General features: G+C 35.4%; 2 protein-coding genes across 7 annotated transcripts; both read left to right on the forward strand.

Annotated features, from left to right (window-relative positions):
• Positions 1-585: 585 nt before the first annotated feature.
• On the forward strand, positions 586-9,266 carry LOC140781474 (PH, RCC1 and FYVE domains-containing protein 1-like). Of its 6 annotated transcripts, none has more exons than XM_073127451.1 (10): positions 586-673; positions 764-1,036; positions 1,600-1,719; positions 2,809-2,898; positions 3,445-3,531; positions 3,649-3,768; positions 4,497-6,542; positions 6,660-6,806; positions 7,276-7,811; positions 8,619-9,266. In XM_073127451.1, exons 2-10 carry the CDS (start codon positions 989-991, stop codon positions 8,782-8,784), a joined length of 3,360 nt encoding a protein of 1,119 aa, XP_072983552.1. In that variant the 5' UTR covers positions 586-673; positions 764-988; the 3' UTR covers positions 8,785-9,266. The 6 variants fall into 6 exon arrangements, with proteins under 6 accessions (XP_072983552.1, XP_072983556.1, XP_072983554.1 ...); XM_073127455.1 differs by having other exon boundaries at positions 7,351-7,811; XM_073127453.1 differs by having other exon boundaries at positions 1,600-1,686.
• A 565-nt stretch (positions 9,267-9,831) lies between these two features.
• LOC140781475 (probable E3 ubiquitin-protein ligase XBOS34) lies at positions 9,832-14,470 on the forward strand. Its single transcript, XM_073127458.1, has 9 exons — positions 9,832-10,299; positions 10,391-10,505; positions 11,076-11,156; positions 11,267-11,355; positions 11,426-11,517; positions 11,674-11,755; positions 12,310-12,412; positions 13,047-13,132; positions 13,339-14,470. Exons 1-9 carry the CDS (start codon positions 10,198-10,200, stop codon positions 14,167-14,169), a joined length of 1,581 nt encoding a protein of 526 aa, XP_072983559.1. The 5' UTR covers positions 9,832-10,197; the 3' UTR covers positions 14,170-14,470.
• Positions 14,471-18,064: the final 3,594 nt, after the last annotated feature.

Raw genomic sequence — 18,064 nt, forward strand, 5'->3', positions numbered from 1 at the left:
TTATTATACCTCTATAAACATATGTTATTTATATAGTGATTACTTTTCAAATTAATGTAATATTTTATTATAAAAAGATAAGGTCCCATTAATTTTAGAAATAAGGTTAATTATAAAATAAATATTTATCTTAGTTATTTCAAAAATAAGGTATTTATTTTTTTTTAAAAATAATTTTTATGTTCAGTGTAATAAATTTTTGTTTCTTGCTTTTATGAAATTATCATGAATAACCTTTGATTTGATATAAAATAAGTTGATGGGATAAATATCAAGGTAAATTAGTTATTGAATTAGTGTGTAATAAAAGATGTAATTATGTTTTTTGAGGGTATGTATGCCAAAAAAAAAAACCTATATCTATCTTAATCTCTTATTAATTTTCTTTTAATCAATTTTGGGTAGTTAAACTACTGGTCAGGTTACGTGGTCTGTGGGCATTGCATTCGAGGAATACTACCCCGCTATGAAACGGAAACGTTTTGCGCTGCCACGTGTGCTGCAATCCCCCAACTCTCCCGCGAAATATGAACAGTAAAATATGCCCGTTTAAGTCTCCCTTTTAACTCCTACTAAACCGGAGGAGCAAGAGAGAGAATTCCGACGTCCCATTCTTGACTCTCCTATTCACTCAGGAATTGCGTCGAACACCTCATGCTCGAATGCGTCTCAAGTGGGTAATCCTTTTGATTCCTCTTCCTTCCTGAAGATTTGGTTCCAAGATGCTGATCCAAAACATTTGGGATGTGTGGTTCTGCTACAGCCTCGGATCTGGTCGTTGCTGCAGCTGTGGATTCCTCAGGAAGAGGGAAGAGATCGGAAATTGATGAGAGGCCTCGGCACAGTGGAGCTGAATCTCGATTATAGCCATTGTTGTCATCATCGCTATCGCCATCGCCATCTCCATTTCAATACATGGAGATCGGGTCGTCGCCGCCAAACCTGATGCTTCCACGGCGTCCCCCACCCAAGAGTCCTGTCAGATGGAATGGCAGATCTAGCTAATTATGGGAACCCTGATCGCGACGTAGAAAAGGTTTTCTCACTCCATCCTCGCCCTCTCTTACGTGGGTAATTCCATTCTTAAAGGGGAAAAAAATCCTTCTTGCTAGATGCGTGCATAGAGAACCCGATTGGAAAATATATGTGTAAACTGGGAGATGACATTAGTATCTTGATGTTTATATGGTTCTGGTGGAAGCGAATGCTGGGTTAGAAGCATGTTGAGAAGTGCTTTTCTTTGTTCTCTTTATTGCCTAGGATTAATTTTGTACGAGTCAATTAATATTTTGGATACCTTGTGTAAACCTTTTACATCGCTTCTAGTTAAATGCTCGTCCTTGGTACACGTCTGTTTGCTTTTTTCTTGTAATTAAGATGTGATAAATTCTTTAAAATCAATGGTTGACCAGTGTTATGCTTAGTTGATACTGTATGACTTCTAGATACTGCTGCTATTTACTTTCTAGTTTTTACTCTTTACTATACCATGGCATTTATTTGTATAAATCTCTATCACGTCCTACATTACAGAAGTGCAATTATTATGATTGTTGATTGTTGACTAAATTCAGGCTTTGTTGTTTCCTCATTTTAAAGGCCTTTTTTGCTTTGAAGAAAGGTAGCCAATTAATCAAGTACAGTCGGACAGGAAAACCGAAGCTTCGTAATTTCAGAGTTTCCACTGTGAGTAATATTACATTCTGCAATATCACAGAGGTATACTTGTTGAGTTTGCATGCCATTTCAGTCATGTAATTATATTATTTGATCTTAATTGTATCTTCAGTAGTTCAGTTTCAACAATTAAGATTACTTGTATTTTATCTTTACATATTAAGCATTTTGTAATTTTCGGTGTAACTTTATTTTCTTAGATGCTCAAATTTATATCTTAATGTTATGGTAAATTTAGTTTTTCTGTTTTCTTAGTTTTGCAGTATCTATACCTGGACAAAATTCCTTATGTCCACATATTCTCGTGAATGGGATATTTTATCTTCTTACTGGCTCACTTAGAGCTTTGGTCACTGCAAGTGGTTTATTGAGAATTTGAATGATGTAGCTGTCAAATGAATTGAGGCCACTCACCTCAAGATACTTCCTTATTATCACATATTAGTGCTCTTTATTATCCTACATCTCAATCTACTTCAAAATTTCTTAACAAAAGTTTGAGCGATTTACATTTGCCATGATACAACAAGTTAAACTTGGTGGTTTGATGTTCAAATATTCGATTGTCCTTGGTGATGTATCAGTCCCACTAAGAATTCCAAGAAGAGAGCATATGTTCATTTGCGATGAGGATTTAGGTTTCAGATCTGAGGTGTGAACAAATTAGAAGAGGAAGACAGGGTTACTTAGACAGGGACTGAAGAAAGGATTTGGCATGTATTTTATTGTTTTTCTTTCTGTTGATCATGCCAAGCTGAATATAAGCTGGTAGAATTAATTTCAGTTCATCATCATATCATGCAATTAGAGCTGGTTAATCTTGCAGCCATTCTCTTTTCCTTCTTTGCTGAATCAGTCTTGGGGCCATTCAGTGGGCAGGGAAACCTTCCAGTTGCTGGATTCTTTTCTTTGTAAATATTATAGATGCCTTATATTTGAAATAAGTATTGTTTATCTTCACTTGGTAGGATTAAAGTCTAGATCCTACTTGAGGAGACTAACTAAATTCTATTTTAGAATGTAAATGTGCATAAATGCATATTTAGACATATGAAAATGCATACATGTAAGTTAAATATATGTGCTTTCGTTGGTGTTTATACCAGCATTGATGATGTTGTGCCATCACAGGATGAAACAACATTGATTTGGTACTCACATAAGAAGGAAAAGAACATCAAATTAGCTTCTATCTTGAAAATCATTCCTGGACAGAGAACTGTAAGTACCAAAATTTTGGCGCCAAGTAAATTTTTGTTTGGTACACCTAGACCATTCTGAAACTATCACTCTTTGCCACATATCTCCCCTGAACTTCTTTCTGTGATACATAAAATTTCTGAACTACTAAAAAATGTCTCACCCCTTTGACATTGTAGACGAAAAATTTGAAAAGGTCAAAATACCCCTTTGAGAAGGTAAGGGTATTTTGATGAAATAAAGTTTCTCTCTTTTCCTTCTAAAATATAAGGATATACACGTCATATAGTTGCTCACGTTACTTACACGTGACAACTTATGGATGGAAAAGACAACAACGAAATCTAATGGAAGAAATGTTTAAGATATTTTTGATAGTTCAGAAAAGTCTATGTGTCACAAAAGAAAATGCAGAAGAGATATATAAAAAAATATAATAGTTCAGGGGGTGTAAGTGTAATTAACTTTTTTTTATTTGCACGATGAATGGAAACAAATATTTGCAAAATAGCCATTCAAAATTTCAAGTCACTCTGTACATCAAATTTTACTCCATTCCCTATGCAGGCTGTTTTTAAGAGATATTTATGCCCTGAGAAGGATTATTTGTCATTTTCCCTCATATACAAAAACGGTGAACGCTCCCTTGATCTGGTTAGTAAAACATGATGTGCTTCTTTTAGCTGCGTGTTAAGGAAAGATTGTTTACCCTGAAATTATTGCATATGACTGTTTGATTTATTATTACTTTTAGTTCTTGCTGATCTACAGATTTGCAAAGATCTAGCTGAAGCAGAGGTGTGGTTTGCAGGCCTTAAAGCACTGATTGCTTCAGGCCAACGCAGACAATCAAGGACCAACAGGCACAGTGATGGATTTGCATTTTCTGACGTGAGTTTTTCTTCTATTAGTTATTTTATTCTGATATAATCCTTCACAATTTTTCATGTTATATGTCTAGATTATTTAGGGCAAGGCGAATATTTCAACTATGACCTCTACTGATTAGACAGTTCTGCTATTGTTCATGTCTGAAGGTAAGTTTGAAGATTGAAATATCTAAGATTTGTAGGCATCTTAAGGTATCTCAAATATCTTGTAATGTCTGATCCAAAGCGACCACTTTAATGTCTATAAAGTAAGAGTCTTGCTACATCTACACCTCTACTATCTCTCTCTCTCTCTCTCTCTCTCTCTCTCTCTCTCTCTCTCTCTCTCACACACACACACACACACACACACACGCGCGCTCGCGCATGCATCTAGTTCCAGATGAAAGCTTTTAATTGTACTATTATTTCTACTTTTTTAATTAATCACTTGCATGTCAACTTACCAAATATTCTAAAAGCTTAAGCTGTTAATCAAGGGTGGTTTTTATATTTTTATATTTTAACATTTTAAATGAAATCTTTCTTCAACTTAATTTAGTTATCCTGTTAGTAATTAGTATAATCTATTGGAAGTTTTGTTACATCATCTTTCTTATGCTAATGCCTAAGTAGGATCTGCCTACTCCTCATATGTCTTTTGGACATCAGGTGGGCCACCCACTTGAATCAGGAAGCTGCAGTGGATTAATAAATTGCTAACATATATATATGTGTGTGTGTTTCCAGGATGGAGGGGATTCTGTCCGAAGTTATCGTCCCTATGGTGCAGCACTAGATATTTCTTCAACTATTTCATGTAGTTGTAATACAAGTACGTTTACTAATACGGGAAGATCAGATGTGGGTTCAGACAGTGCAAATATGCAACTAAGAGCAAGTACAGGAGATGGTAGTCGACTTAGTGTTTCCAGCACACCGAGTTGTTCCAGTCAAGGATCTGGACCAGATGATATCGAATCCTTAGGAGATGTTTATGTCTGGGGAGAAGTATGGAGTGATGGGATCTTATCAGATGGACGTACGACTTCCTTATGCTCAAAAGTGGATGTCTTACTTCCAAAACCTTTGGAGTCAAATGTTGTTTTAGATGTTCATCGGATTGCATGTGGTTCCAGGCATTCTGCTCTTGTCACAAGGCAAGGGGAGGTATTTACCTGGGGTGAGGAATCTGGTGGGCGTCTTGGCCATGGAACTGATTCAGGTATCAGTCGACCTAAGCTAGTTGAATCACTGGCAGTGGCCAATGTGGATTATGTTGCATGTGGTGAGTATCACACATGTGCTGTTACTGCTTCGGGTGACCTATATACTTGGGGGGATGGCACTTATAATGCTGGACTTCTTGGCCATGGCACTGGAGTCACCCACTGGATACCAAAACGAGTTTCTGGACCTTTAGAAGGACTTCAAGTTCTGTCCATCTCATGTGGCGCATGGCATTCAGCACTAGCCACCACAAATGGAAAAGTGTTCACATTTGGTGATGGAACTTTTGGTGTTCTGGGACATGGTGATCGCGAGAGTGTCGTCTACCCCAGGTTAATTGATTCTTTGAGTGGACTAAAAACATTAAAAGTTGCATGTGGAGTATGGCACACTGCAGCAATTGTTGAGGTTATGGGTCAGACAGGCATAAACATAGTGTCTAGGAAGTTATTTACCTGGGGAGATGGAGATAAATATCGTTTAGGTCATGGAGACAAAGAGTCAAGGTTGATCCCTACCTGCGTTCCGTCACTTATTGACTACAACTTCCATCAGCTAGCCTGCGGGCATACTATGACTGTTGGCCTCACAACATCTGGGCATGTGTTTACAATGGGTAGTACTAAATATGGACAGCTAGGAAATCCACAGTCTGATGGTAAAATGCCTTGCTTGGTGCAAGATAGATTGGTTGGTGAGTTAGTTGAAGAGATATCATGTGGAGCTTATCACGTTGCTGCACTGACTTCACGAAGTGAAGTATATACATGGGGTAGAGGGGCTAATGGAATATTGGGACATGGTGATGTTGAAGATAGGAAATCACCTAGTTTTGTTGAAGCTCTTAAAGATCGCCATGTTAAAAGCATTTCATGTGGTTCAAATTTCACAGCATGCATCTGCATCCATAAGTGGGTATCTGGTGCAGACCAATCTATTTGCTCTGGCTGTAGGCAAGCATTTGGATTTACAAGAAAGAGACATAACTGTTACAATTGTGGATTGGTCCATTGTCATGCTTGCAGTTCCAGAAAAGTGTTGAAAGCTGCTTTGGCACCCATACCAGGAAAACCACATCGTGTGTGTGATTCATGCTATATGAAAATTAAGGCACAAGAATCTAGTAATGCAGCTGCAGCTAATAAAAAAAATGTTATTACTCGCCGCTCCATTGATACCAGAGAGAGATCAGAAAGGACAGAAATGAGGTCCTCAAGGATTCTTTTGTCGCCTTCTACAGAACCTGTGAAGTATGTTGAGGTAAAATCAGTCAAGAATGAGATGAAATCAGATTCTCTCTCTCTAATCCGAGCATCGCAAATTCCAGCATTGTTACAGATGAAAGATATCTCTTTTCCTAGCTCACTGAGTGCGCTCCAAACTGCTTTAAGGCCAATAGTTGCATCAACTCCTACAGCTGCTAACAATAGCATACCTATGTCACCATACTCGAGGAAGCCAAGCCCTCCACCTCCTTCAGCTCCACTATTCTCTAAAAGTGTCATTGATAGTCTGAAAAAGACTAATGAGCTATTGAATCAGGAAGTGTTGAGGTTGCAAGCACAGGCAAGTAGGAGAATAATCATGTTTCCTGCTTCAAAAACATGTGTAATTTGATTCATTTACTTGCTCTTTTACATACTCAATGATAAACGACTTTACTAACTGACTGATTTTCTCCAGGTTAGTAACTTAAAACATAAATGTGAGATTCAAGATGAAAGGCTGCAAAAATCTGAGGAGAAAGCTAAGAAGACTGCCTCTCTAGTTGCAGAAGACTCCGCCACGGGTAATGCCACAATGGAGTTTATCAAATCTCTTGAAAACCAGGTACCTATCTAATATTTTAACACTATTATCCAATTTAGTTATAATAATTATCCTATTATCATTGCGGTATGTAAATTCAACTTATAGTTATTCTATTTAATTACAAGATCTTGTCCTTTTCAGTAATAGTATCATTCATACCATAAAGAAAAGGAGCATGTTTGATTTTAGATCTCACATAATTGTCTTTGTTTCATTGTTAATAAACAAGCGTTAGTTTCATGTATGGATGTGTCAGTTGAGTCTTTGTTAGATCAGTTCTGAGTCTTTGTACTTTCACTTACGTCCATTAAGCTTTTACTTCAGAATCCATATGAATGTTTGGTTCTTAATACGATTGCATGAATATTATGTTTAACTTCCAATAATCTATCATTATCTCGAAGTTCATCACTAATGCGACTTCTGCAAAGAAAGAACTTTTATTAGTTCAGGGAACAGGTTACTAAATTCCGAGTAATTTATACAGTTCATTCTGTACCAAATTTCTGAGAGCAACTGGTTCTTACTGTTATTCTATTCTATGCCTGAATTGGTTCTGAAGCTGAGGGACATGGCAGATAAGCTGCCACCTGAGGTGGGTGACAACTTAAAGGCCTTGCAAATTCAAGCAGAAGCATTGCTAAGAGATAACAGGATCAGCGCGTCAGAAATTTCCCCACTCTTGGCAGCGGATTCTATGGAACAAGATCATCGTCACCTATCAAGTGAAGGTGCCATTGATTTAACAGACCAAAAGATCACAAACAATGGGGAAAAATCAGAATTATTGCAGGCTTCTACAGGAGGTAGTTCTCTGCACTTTAGAAAGCCATCTGCTACTGATATCGAGGAGACTGCAGCTCATCAAAATGCAGAAAACACCTCAAAAATCCCTCCAGATTTTGCACCAAGGTATGGTAGTCATGGGGAGGTACAACTGATCGAGCAATTTGAACCTGGAGTATATGTAACCCTTGTTCAGCTACGAGATGGTACTAAGGTATTCAAGCGGGTTCGCTTCAGGTAGGTCTCTTAAATACAACAAACGATTATTTTATAACATCTGGTTGAGACAAAAAACCTATTTTCCTTTTCCTAATCTAGGATTGTGTATTTTTCTTTTCACCTAGATGACACATGTCAATCCAGACCTCAAACAAATTTTAATATCTAATCTTGTTTACAGGCATCACAATGCATTACAAGACTAATATGTATATGCACGAATGTGATACCTCCATTTATTAGTCTAGTGAACCTTAGCATGCTTTGAATATACTTTGCATGATTCCTCCAGTGCACCTTGTCTCATTCTGTTCCCACACTCTCTAGGTTATAAAAAGAAGGATAATTTATGCTCAGTTACAACATTATTGGTAGATATCTAATGCTGAAATTCCGGAATCCTTCACAACTGTAGTAGCATGTCCTGGATATCATATCTTGTCAGTACTCTAAATCTATTTGTTGTAGGTATACTAATATGAAATGATTTAGCTTATATATTTGCACAACTACAAATTGCGCTCACTGTCAAACTGATAAATGTTGCGCGACTGTAATACTAATGGATCTCTTTGGAAACAAAATGTCAGATATTTGAGTAACATTGCTTTGGATTTCAGTAAATAAAGTACAATTTTCCTTTCTTGCATCTAGTTGTCTTTATCTAGGATGCAGTGGTCTAAATTCATTTTTCTACAGTCAGGTCATTGTTCTAATGTAAGTGTATCAATTTTTCTGCATTAAAGTTGCACATACTAAAACATGTTATCCATTTCCTTGTGCTCCTGAACTTGTTTCTCTCACTGTAATTCATATTTTGAGCAGCAAGAGGAGATTTGCTGAGCAGCAGGCAGAAGTGTGGTGGAAAGAAAATCAAGTAAGGGTATTTAAGAAGTATAACAATCCATCCCCTCAAACTGCTCCAACACCATCAGCAAATGCACAACCAGCTCCTGAGGAACAGGGTGCAACATCTGAGCCTCCATCCTAAATGCCAAGAAGCGAGGAGTTCTACGTCGAAATGATATCATACTTGAAGGGAAAATTCTATTCTTTCTGAAGGATGACAATAGGAGATACTTCCTACTAAATGGACATTTTTGTGCAATAGGACAGTAAGGATATGAAGAATTATTTTTCTCCACAGTAAGTGCTGGCTGAGCCGAGTTATAATTTATTAATAAGAAAAAGCAAAGAAATTATAAGGGAAGAAGTGAAAAGCTCAAAGAACAAAATCACCAAAGAGGGAACTGCTTTTATAATTCAGAGGAGACTCGAAAACCCATCGCAGTCTGCGCTTCGAGGAGGAGATTAAACATTTTAGTGATCACAATGTAATTTCTTTTCTCATTTATGTTTGTTGTATTTTGTAGTGTTTTTATTTGTATCATTTTACTCTTTGTTTTGCAATTGATACAAAAAATTTGATGAGCCAGAATGATATTTCCAAATCATACCAAAGTTTAAGGACAAGTTCGAGAACAATTTGAATACTGTTATTATTTTCAATTTCCCCACTTTCAATTATCATAGATAAATAATTTCTTCTTTCCAAGCTTGAGCATCGTTCTGTCGACTCCATATTAATCAAACCAAACTCTGACTAACTTACCTAGCAAATCATTTTGAGATCGACACTGTAATAAACTGACATTAATCACACGACAACGCGTTAGCTTTTCTAAAGTCGTTCTTTATAAGTCTGTTGTGGTTGCATCAACTATCAACCAAAATAATAATAATATTCCTCAAAGATATCCACTACTCAATAATAAATTTCCCAAAAGGATGGGAAAGTAGTTGGTGCAATTTGCAAAATAATTGGAGTCTTATTTTTAATTAGTAAATTTGGACTTCTAAAAAACTTAGTGTATATAATTTTTACACTAGATGTACATAACCTACGTGTTATATACACAGAAAGAGTCTATTATTATTAATTTAAAATATAAATATAATTAAGTTGCCAAAATCTCGAATAGTTGGGTAGGACGTAGCCACGTAGGTATAGAATGGTCATAAAATTTTATTTTAGGTTAGATTAATAGTATTTTTCACACGTTATCTAAACACGAAAACGAGAAAAAATACGGAAAACTGATGGAAAATCCACCAACGGACCGCTTCTATATTGGGATCAATCGCTTCGCCTTGAAGCAATTTTTGTCTCCTCACCTCCTTCCAATCCATTTCCTCCGTCAACCAACTATAAATTAGATTTCTCCTCTAAAAGGGGCTCGACTTTTTGGCCTATTGTGGTGATCTTTTGGGTTTCTTTCAGTTTTGGGCGGAAAGATCCGATTTTGAGACTTGGGTCATGCTCCTTCGGGATCGAAACGTTTGGGAGAGCTGAATCCTTGGTTCAATTTCGAGTTTTTGGGGTTCTTTTGGTTGAGAGGTGTTAATGGGGGCGCAGCAATCCAAGGATGAGCTACTCTACCATGAGGTCAACAACGGAAATCTCCATGGAATTAGGTCTCTTCGCAACCAGGGCGCCGGACTCGAAGTAAGCTGATTCATGCTATTTATTTTGTTTTGTTTTTTTTCTGGAAGTCTGAGCGGATGTTTTGGATTGGGTTGGTTGCAAAATTGTGCAGTGGATGGACAAAGAAGGGAAGACTCCATTAATTTTGGCGTGCTTGAGGCACGATCTCTTGCATGTTGCCAAAGTTTTGATCGAGTTGGGTGCCAATGTGAATGCCTACAGGCCTGGTAAGGACCCTAATTTGGGTCAGTGATTGTGATTTTGGTTTCTATATTCATGTGGTGATTTTGATAGTATTTGAACTGGCTATAAAATTAAGAAAAGTCTCTGAGTGTAATCGAGTTAATTGAGTTTTGTGTGGATCATATAGTAACTGTCTGTACTGATTGCTAATACGTAGCAAGGAAGATGTTGCATCTATTTTGTGCTATAGGATTACAGAGTTGAGAGTTGCACTTCTGTTATAGCGAAATCCACAGAACTAAACAAGTCATTGATAAGAAAGTGGTGATTGGAAAGTGGAAATACGAAAATGTTCTAGTCAGTTTCTACCTCAAGTAGATACCGACTTGTTGGATATGAGAGATATCTCTCTCATACTGATTTCTGTGATTAATGATAAATTTTCCTGTAACTTAAAATGTCATCCAAATAAAATGCCATCCAAATGAAGTTGTTTAAGTACCTGATCATTTAAAATGTCATCCAAATGAAGTGAATTCACCTTTCTTTAGTAACTTAAAGAGTTTGATGCAATTCAGTAATCAACAGCAATCTGATTCTTTTATGCATTTTAGGAAGCAATGCAGGAACTCCATTGCACCATGCTGCAAAGAAAGGTCTTGAGCAAACTGTCCATTTGCTTCTATCTCATGGAGGTAAATCTTATGGAAGTTCATGGTTGGCTGGGTTTTCTTTTTGTCATTACTAATGTGCTTTATTTGCTGCTTATTCAGTATTTCACAAATACTACCTTGTTACTTTGCAGCAAGCCCTTTCATAGTGAACGATGATTGTCATACTGCACTTGATATGGCTAGAGAGAAGGGCCACCACAAAGTTGTCCGAGCAATTGAGGTATGTTTTCTGCTTAGATCAATAACACAACTTCATTAATATCTTGCTAACTGCTTTTAGTTGTGTTCAGAATCGCATCTCTCTTTTTTCTGGCTGGCTACGGGAGCATTATGGTCCTGGCTTTCTGGAAGCATTTGTTCCACAACTGATGTCAAGGAAAATGTAGATAATCTTAGTTCTTCCATCCCTTCATGCATCTTTTTGTTTACTGTAAAAGCATATCTGGTTGTCCAGATTTGCTTCTATTTTATTATTCTAGGTAATTCATCTTATGGGAGATTTATAAGCAGATACTGAATGTCTTTTCATATGCTACAGTTGGGCTGTGGTTTTACCCTGTGACGCACGCAATCCTGCCAAGCCTCTAAAGTTTGAGTTAGCTGTATATCCTGAACTGCAGGTATGGAGAAAATATCTCAAGATTATAAGATATATCTTCATCATTGTCATGTAGTAGTATATGTTTTCTTGCTGTCCTCCATAACATGTTTATTGCCATAAAAGAAACTTACATTCTGGATCATTTTTAGACTTTTATTGCCTCCATGATCATTTATGGTCTTTCAATGTCTAAAGTTGTGAAGAACTATTTATTATGTTAAGATTCAGCTTATAGACTGTCTTCATTCTTATAGAGAAAATTCTGTCTATTGTTCTTTAGAGTGCTCAACTGCCACTATGATGAAGACACATGAAGTTATTAACATTGGTGCTACTCTACATGTCTTTGATACCATATCAAGTTAGTATACAAATTGTGGAAAAGTCGGTGACTAGTGTCTTGTATCTGGGTCAACTACTTTATCTTTTGCTTTTAGTTGCAAAATCAGCATATGCCGCTTCTTCTTTCTCCATATACAATGTTATGATGTGCCTTTTCTTGTACTATTGCTTCTTTATCTAGGGTGAAATAGCTTGCAAATGTTACTAGTCTGATTTACTACTTACAAGCAGGTTGCTAAGCCGCGTGTGGTGATTTCTCTTTGGAAAGTTCACATCGATGAACCAAAATTCAACCAGTCAGATCCTTCTGTGGTTATTATTGATAAGGCCACAAGTATGGTTTATTTCGTGTAAAACTTTTATTCCAAAAATTTGTTATGAGATATAATAACTTGAAAACATCATTCATATTTTCATACTTGGCAGTTACCGCCAATGTTATTCTCATTATGTTCTCTTTGAATGAAATATTTCTGTCCTTTTAGTTTTATTTAACAATACTTTGGCAGTTGGGATTATATAATATATTGCTTTATTTTAAAAAAGCCAAACATATATTAGTCGATAAAGTGAATTGTAGGTTTGACTCTTTTTAAGCAGATATATGATATCTTTAGACTTGCTATTTTATGAATTTCTGCCTCTTCCCTACACAGTAGGCAGAAGAAATACCGGAAGGGGCGGGGTCCAATCTCTGAAACACAGCATTTTCTCTCCCTAGTAGTGAGTAATAGTAGTAGATGGCAGAGTATCTGACTTGATCCAATAGAGTCAGAACATAGAGTAGGAGTCGTGAAAGCAAATAATGATGTTATGTATATCTGGCTCTTGCTTGACAGTTGACCCACATTGTTGTTGGTGTCCTGCACTTGCCTTTTTAGATGCATTCTGCTAGTAATATTCTTGAAGATTCTTGCTCATAACCTTGAGACATAAGTGATCACCTTTTTATTACTCCATCTGCACAGGAGCACGGTACAAATTTTTGTCAGCACATGAAGGTGACAAGCAACAATTGCAGTGGTTTTACAATGCATGCCGAGGACTACCTCAGGTAACCACAATTTTTTATAGAAGTAAACCTCCAAAGTATGGAATACAAGGCATAATCAAACATAGTCAATACTACAAATGATGACTTCTATATCCACAAATTATACTGCAAGCCAGTTGAGTTTGGAAGAAATTGGCAAAACTTGAAATCTTTTTTCATTCAACTGATCTATTTTTTACAATTTTGGTGGATGTTTTCTCAATCAGGTCAACAATAATATTCCAACTACACCTGTAAGGCCCCCAGTACAAACTCCATTACTCGTCAACTTACACGCTGCAGCAACATCTACTGGAGTACCTATGTCTAATCCAGAAGACGTCGAGTTGGCCATGGCAATCAATGCATCCATCCAGACAGCTATTGCGGAGGGAGTGCATGATGTCCGTCCAAATGTTCAAACCAGCAACACCAATGGCTGGGGAAGCTCTTCAGACAATTCTACTCACAATGGCTGGGGGTCGCCAAATGTTGCCACACCTTCACAGATGAGTGGCCAAAGCAGGTTTGATGATCCAAGAACCAACACCTACAACGGTTGGGCCGTGCCTGAAGTGAGGCCGAATAGTTCATCAGAGCCTTCTATGAACCAGAATGACACACCAATAGTTGCCTCAGCATCATCATCGTCATCACATGAGGCACCTCCAACACTAGCTCCTTCCGCTCCTCCAATTGTTGCAGAAACATTCTTTAGTGGTCCTATTCAGTACCCATCAATAGATTCCAGCCCCGTGGATATAAATGTACCAACCATGTATATCAGTTCAGGAGCAAGTGAAACTAAACTAGGCAGCAGCAGTGCTAGCGATAATTCTCGCAAACAAACAAATAGTGAAGTTAAAGAAGATAGTGATAGTGCCAGTGCCTCAGGTGGTTGTGTAATCTGCTTGGATGCCCCAGTGGAGGGTGCTTGCATACCATGTGGTCACATGGCTGGGTGCATGTCTTGCTTGAGGGAAATCGAATTGAAGAATTGGGGATGCCCTGTTTGCCGTGCCAAAATAGACCAGGTTGTCAGACTCTATGCTGTTTGAGCAGTAATTTTGAGGGAAGCAAATGGATAATCTGTGGGCAAAAGTTGCTTACACAAGGATCTCAATGCCTACCATTGCTGATCCCTCGATCATATATACGCAAATCTATAATTTTTGGCCTTTGTCATTTTTAAATATAAATTTTCCAGTGAAAATAAAAGTGCAATGTAATATATTATACCTGATGCACTTTGACTTTGGGGAGATTGGTAATATTGCATATATAACTCTTACTACTACAACTGCAAAAACACTGTACACAGTCCTGTTGTATTTTAATATATTCCCTTGAAGTTTTATCTTTTCTTTTCTTTTCTTTTTCTAGAAAGAAGGAATACAGTAGAATAGATGTCCACAATACCAAAGTTCCTTCCCTTGGTCTTATAGTTTGATGGTTCGAATTCTCTGGGCAGGCTCAGTACAAGAGCTGAGTGACGAAGAGCCCAGATTATTTACATATATGTATTTGTTTGAGACGAAGATGTGATTATATTTTTGTTTAGGCTTCATCATTTTATATAGACTCAAGTTACTAAACATCAACCTGGTTGAGTGTTTCAATGGTACTCCCTCCCCAATTTATATCTTCTTGAGAGCTTAAATTCCCTTTCCATGAGCTCGATCTTTTGTTATCATACATACTCTCTCCACCACGTTTGGGAGCTTTGGGGCATGAGCAGTCCAGTACCAAACATTTGGTCTCCTCAAGGTAAAAAGGCATTCAACAATGGAAACTCGGGCTATTGTGTCTCTCCTTGCCTGCTGCCATCCATCACTTTAAGCGAGAAGAGTTGACAGAGAGTGCTCCTTTCTTGAGTCTTTATTTGTTTTCATGGGCTTGTCCTATGTAAGATGAACCCTTAATTCAGGTGCATCACTTGTACTTTCAAACACTCTTTTAGTCTATGAAAACATTCAAATTCATTTATATATACTGGGTTTTGAGAAATCATGCAGCTTTAATTCTACTTTTCCAAAATTCATCATCCTCGCCTTAATATACGTGACGCACGTGCATGCAAATTTTTATATCCTATGTGTGACCTCTTCATGCATGCACCATTTCAGATTTCCAAAGTTTATATTTGTGAAAATTAATTAATTGGTATCCGAGTTTTCTACTACCTCTAGTCATAGATGTTAATGTTGAACATGAGTACCAGGTACCACGTAAGACCATCTTGGACAATATAATAAATGATAGTTGAACTCATAACTGGTTCAAATAGACCACATTAATTAAAAGTTATCATTGGTTACCCATTCAAGATTCCAATATGCCATGGCTTTAAATTGGAGCTTTGCATGCCAAGATGATTCTTTCATTGCTATCAAATATTTAATATGTGTCTTTATTCTTTACTGCTCTATAACTATGCAGTTTGACCAACCTACAGCCATATATATATTTTTATATTTATATTTATATATATATATATTGAGAGAGAGAGAGAGAGAGAGAGTACAGAGTCTATATATGTTGGAGTATGCTGTCTTACGATGATCATGTTGTCCTTTAAAGCTAACTGAGGAAATGCTTCCGTATTACTCTATCTTTAGGGCCAGTTTGGTGAGCTTTTGACCTAAATAGTTATATATCTTTAAATTTATTTATCAAAATAGATTATTCCTAAATTTAAATATCAAAACGGCACTATTTAATTTACTGTAGCTCTAACTAAAATACTTAATTGTTAAACATTTTATAAATAAAGACCTCTTAGGCTTAGTGATATGAACTACTATCTTAAGTGTTTTAACAAAAACGCTGATAAGATTATTGTTTACTTAAGAAAAAAACTAATCTTCTCAATGTTTTAAGTAAAATGTTAAACAGTTAAGTATCTTATTTAAATCTATAGTAAAATAAACTCATTTTGATATTTAAATTTAGAAGTAATTTATTTTAGTAAATAAATTAAAAAATAAATCGAATTTGGTCCGCAACTTCCGGTTTGGTTGCTTGACAAAGAAAATAAAATTAAAAGAATAATTTATTCAAAAATAAAGATAAATTTATTTTTAATTTCTCGTTGGGTACTTGCGTGGTTGTAAAAAGATGGATAAATAAGGTAAAGATAAGATGATGCTCAGATAGTTAGAATAATAAATAAAAAATGATCAAATTAATCTTATTATTATTATTATCTAGTTTAATGAAAAGAAATGTTTGTTATTTCATCTTTTCTTTGATAGAAACATAAGAAATAAGTTTAAATTAAATATAAATTATAATTTTACTTATATAACTATTATATTCTTCTTATAGTTATTTATAATTCTTGGTTAAAAAATTAATTTAATTTATTATAACTTATACAATATAATATCACCACAAATGGACATTCATATCAAAATATTTTTCACTATAAATATATTTTTAATATATTACTAACTATATTATATTCGTATTACACAGTTCTATATAAAACTAGACCATAAATAGCACATAATTTAGTGAGAGTATATTAGCCATTTGTGTTTTGAAATTAGTGGGTGAGATATTTCAAAATTTTTATTTCAACTAAAATATGAGATAAAAACATTTGGAAAAAAAGAGATTTATCCTATTTTTCTACATCGAAACTTTATCCCATGTTTGCTATGAATTTTTAAGAATAAAAAAAGATTTTTTTGTGAAATAATTCACTTATTACTCGACCAAATATATATATATATTGAGTTGGTAGCTTCTTCACGGGTCCGATCGTTTGTGACACTTTTTTTATGTACTGACTCAGATTCTCATATTAATTTAAAATAGGAGTGGCTTTATGACACATTCTAGTTGGTAATTTAGCTCTATGATATACATAAACGTGACTTCATGTATTATTATTATTATTATTATTATCCTTAATTTAAAGAGTCAGGTATGCGAAGCATCCTTAACTAGTTTCTGATTAAATTTTCTTCCACTATGTACCTTCTATATTTGACAATTTTTTTTCCAAAATATAATGTCTGATGAACAAGCAATAAAATGCTAGTGGAATGTTATTGAAGTCTAAGAATAATAAGAAATTGGTCATGAAGAACCAAATTCGCTAATATTAATTGTTCGGCAGCACCTATTTATTATTTCACATTTCAGAACTATCCAAAGCCAATGGCATTGAAAAGATTTATAAAAAAAGTGAGTGATCTGCAAAATGGAAAACCATTTTAAATTTTCATCCAAACAACCACCACTAGGAAAACATATACTGCATAAAATCGATATAAAATAAGCATATGTTATAAAAACTCGGATAAAAAATTAATTTGACACTTTACATATCCTATGCATCTAGAGGGTGCAAATGGACTAGATGTGGATAGTGGTAAAATTATATATATATATATATATATATATATATATATATATATATATATATACCCACTTATTTCTTTAGATAAGAATAGTGAATATATATAGTAAACTTAATTACCTAATAAGATATATATCCATATTTATTATCTAAATATATATGAAAATTACGATAGAATTACTACAATCTATAGACACTAGTAAATATATATGTAAATCCTAGATTATAAATTTATATAAAAATAGTAAAAAATATCTCATATGATTACTATTATGTAATATTTAAAATAAAATAATATACAGATATTGATTCGGATATTATTCTTCAATCTACATACACTATCGGGTTATTGATACCAATTCGAATATTAAGATGAATACAAAATACGATAAAATCGAATTTAATCTCATCCATTTTCACCCCTACATACATCCTGTTGCATGCATCTCTTAGGGTTGAATACATCTTTCTTTCTCCCTCCCTCCTCATTCCCCCACCCAGCTTTTCTCTCTCTGTCTTTGTTTTTTTTTTTAATAAAAAGAAAGAAATACCACTTTTTCTCCTGTCACATCATCTCCACTGTC

Source organism: Typha latifolia, chromosome 2 (genome assembly GCF_019914945.1).
Source record: "Typha latifolia isolate L0001 chromosome 2, TyphaL0001v2, whole genome shotgun sequence".
Lineage (NCBI taxonomy): Eukaryota > Viridiplantae > Streptophyta > Magnoliopsida > Poales > Typhaceae > Typha > Typha latifolia.

Coding starts and splice junctions, on each gene's coding strand:
- LOC140781475 (XM_073127458.1), top strand. CDS start 10,198: ATGGGGGCGCAGCAATCCAAGGATGAGCTACTCTACCATGAGGTCAAC. Junction 11,356..11,425: donor AAGTTGTCCGAGCAATTGAG/GTATGTTTTCTG, acceptor AGTTGTGTTCAG/AATCGCATCTCTCTTTTTTC. Junction 11,518..11,673: donor CAACTGATGTCAAGGAAAAT/GTAGATAATCTT, acceptor CATATGCTACAG/TTGGGCTGTGGTTTTACCCT.
- LOC140781474 (XM_073127451.1), top strand. CDS start 989: ATGGCAGATCTAGCTAATTATGGGAACCCTGATCGCGACGTAGAAAAG. Junction 3,532..3,648: donor GTGAACGCTCCCTTGATCTG/GTTAGTAAAACA, acceptor GCTGATCTACAG/ATTTGCAAAGATCTAGCTGA. Junction 6,807..7,275: donor TCAAATCTCTTGAAAACCAG/GTACCTATCTAA, acceptor TAATTTATACAG/TTCATTCTGTACCAAATTTC.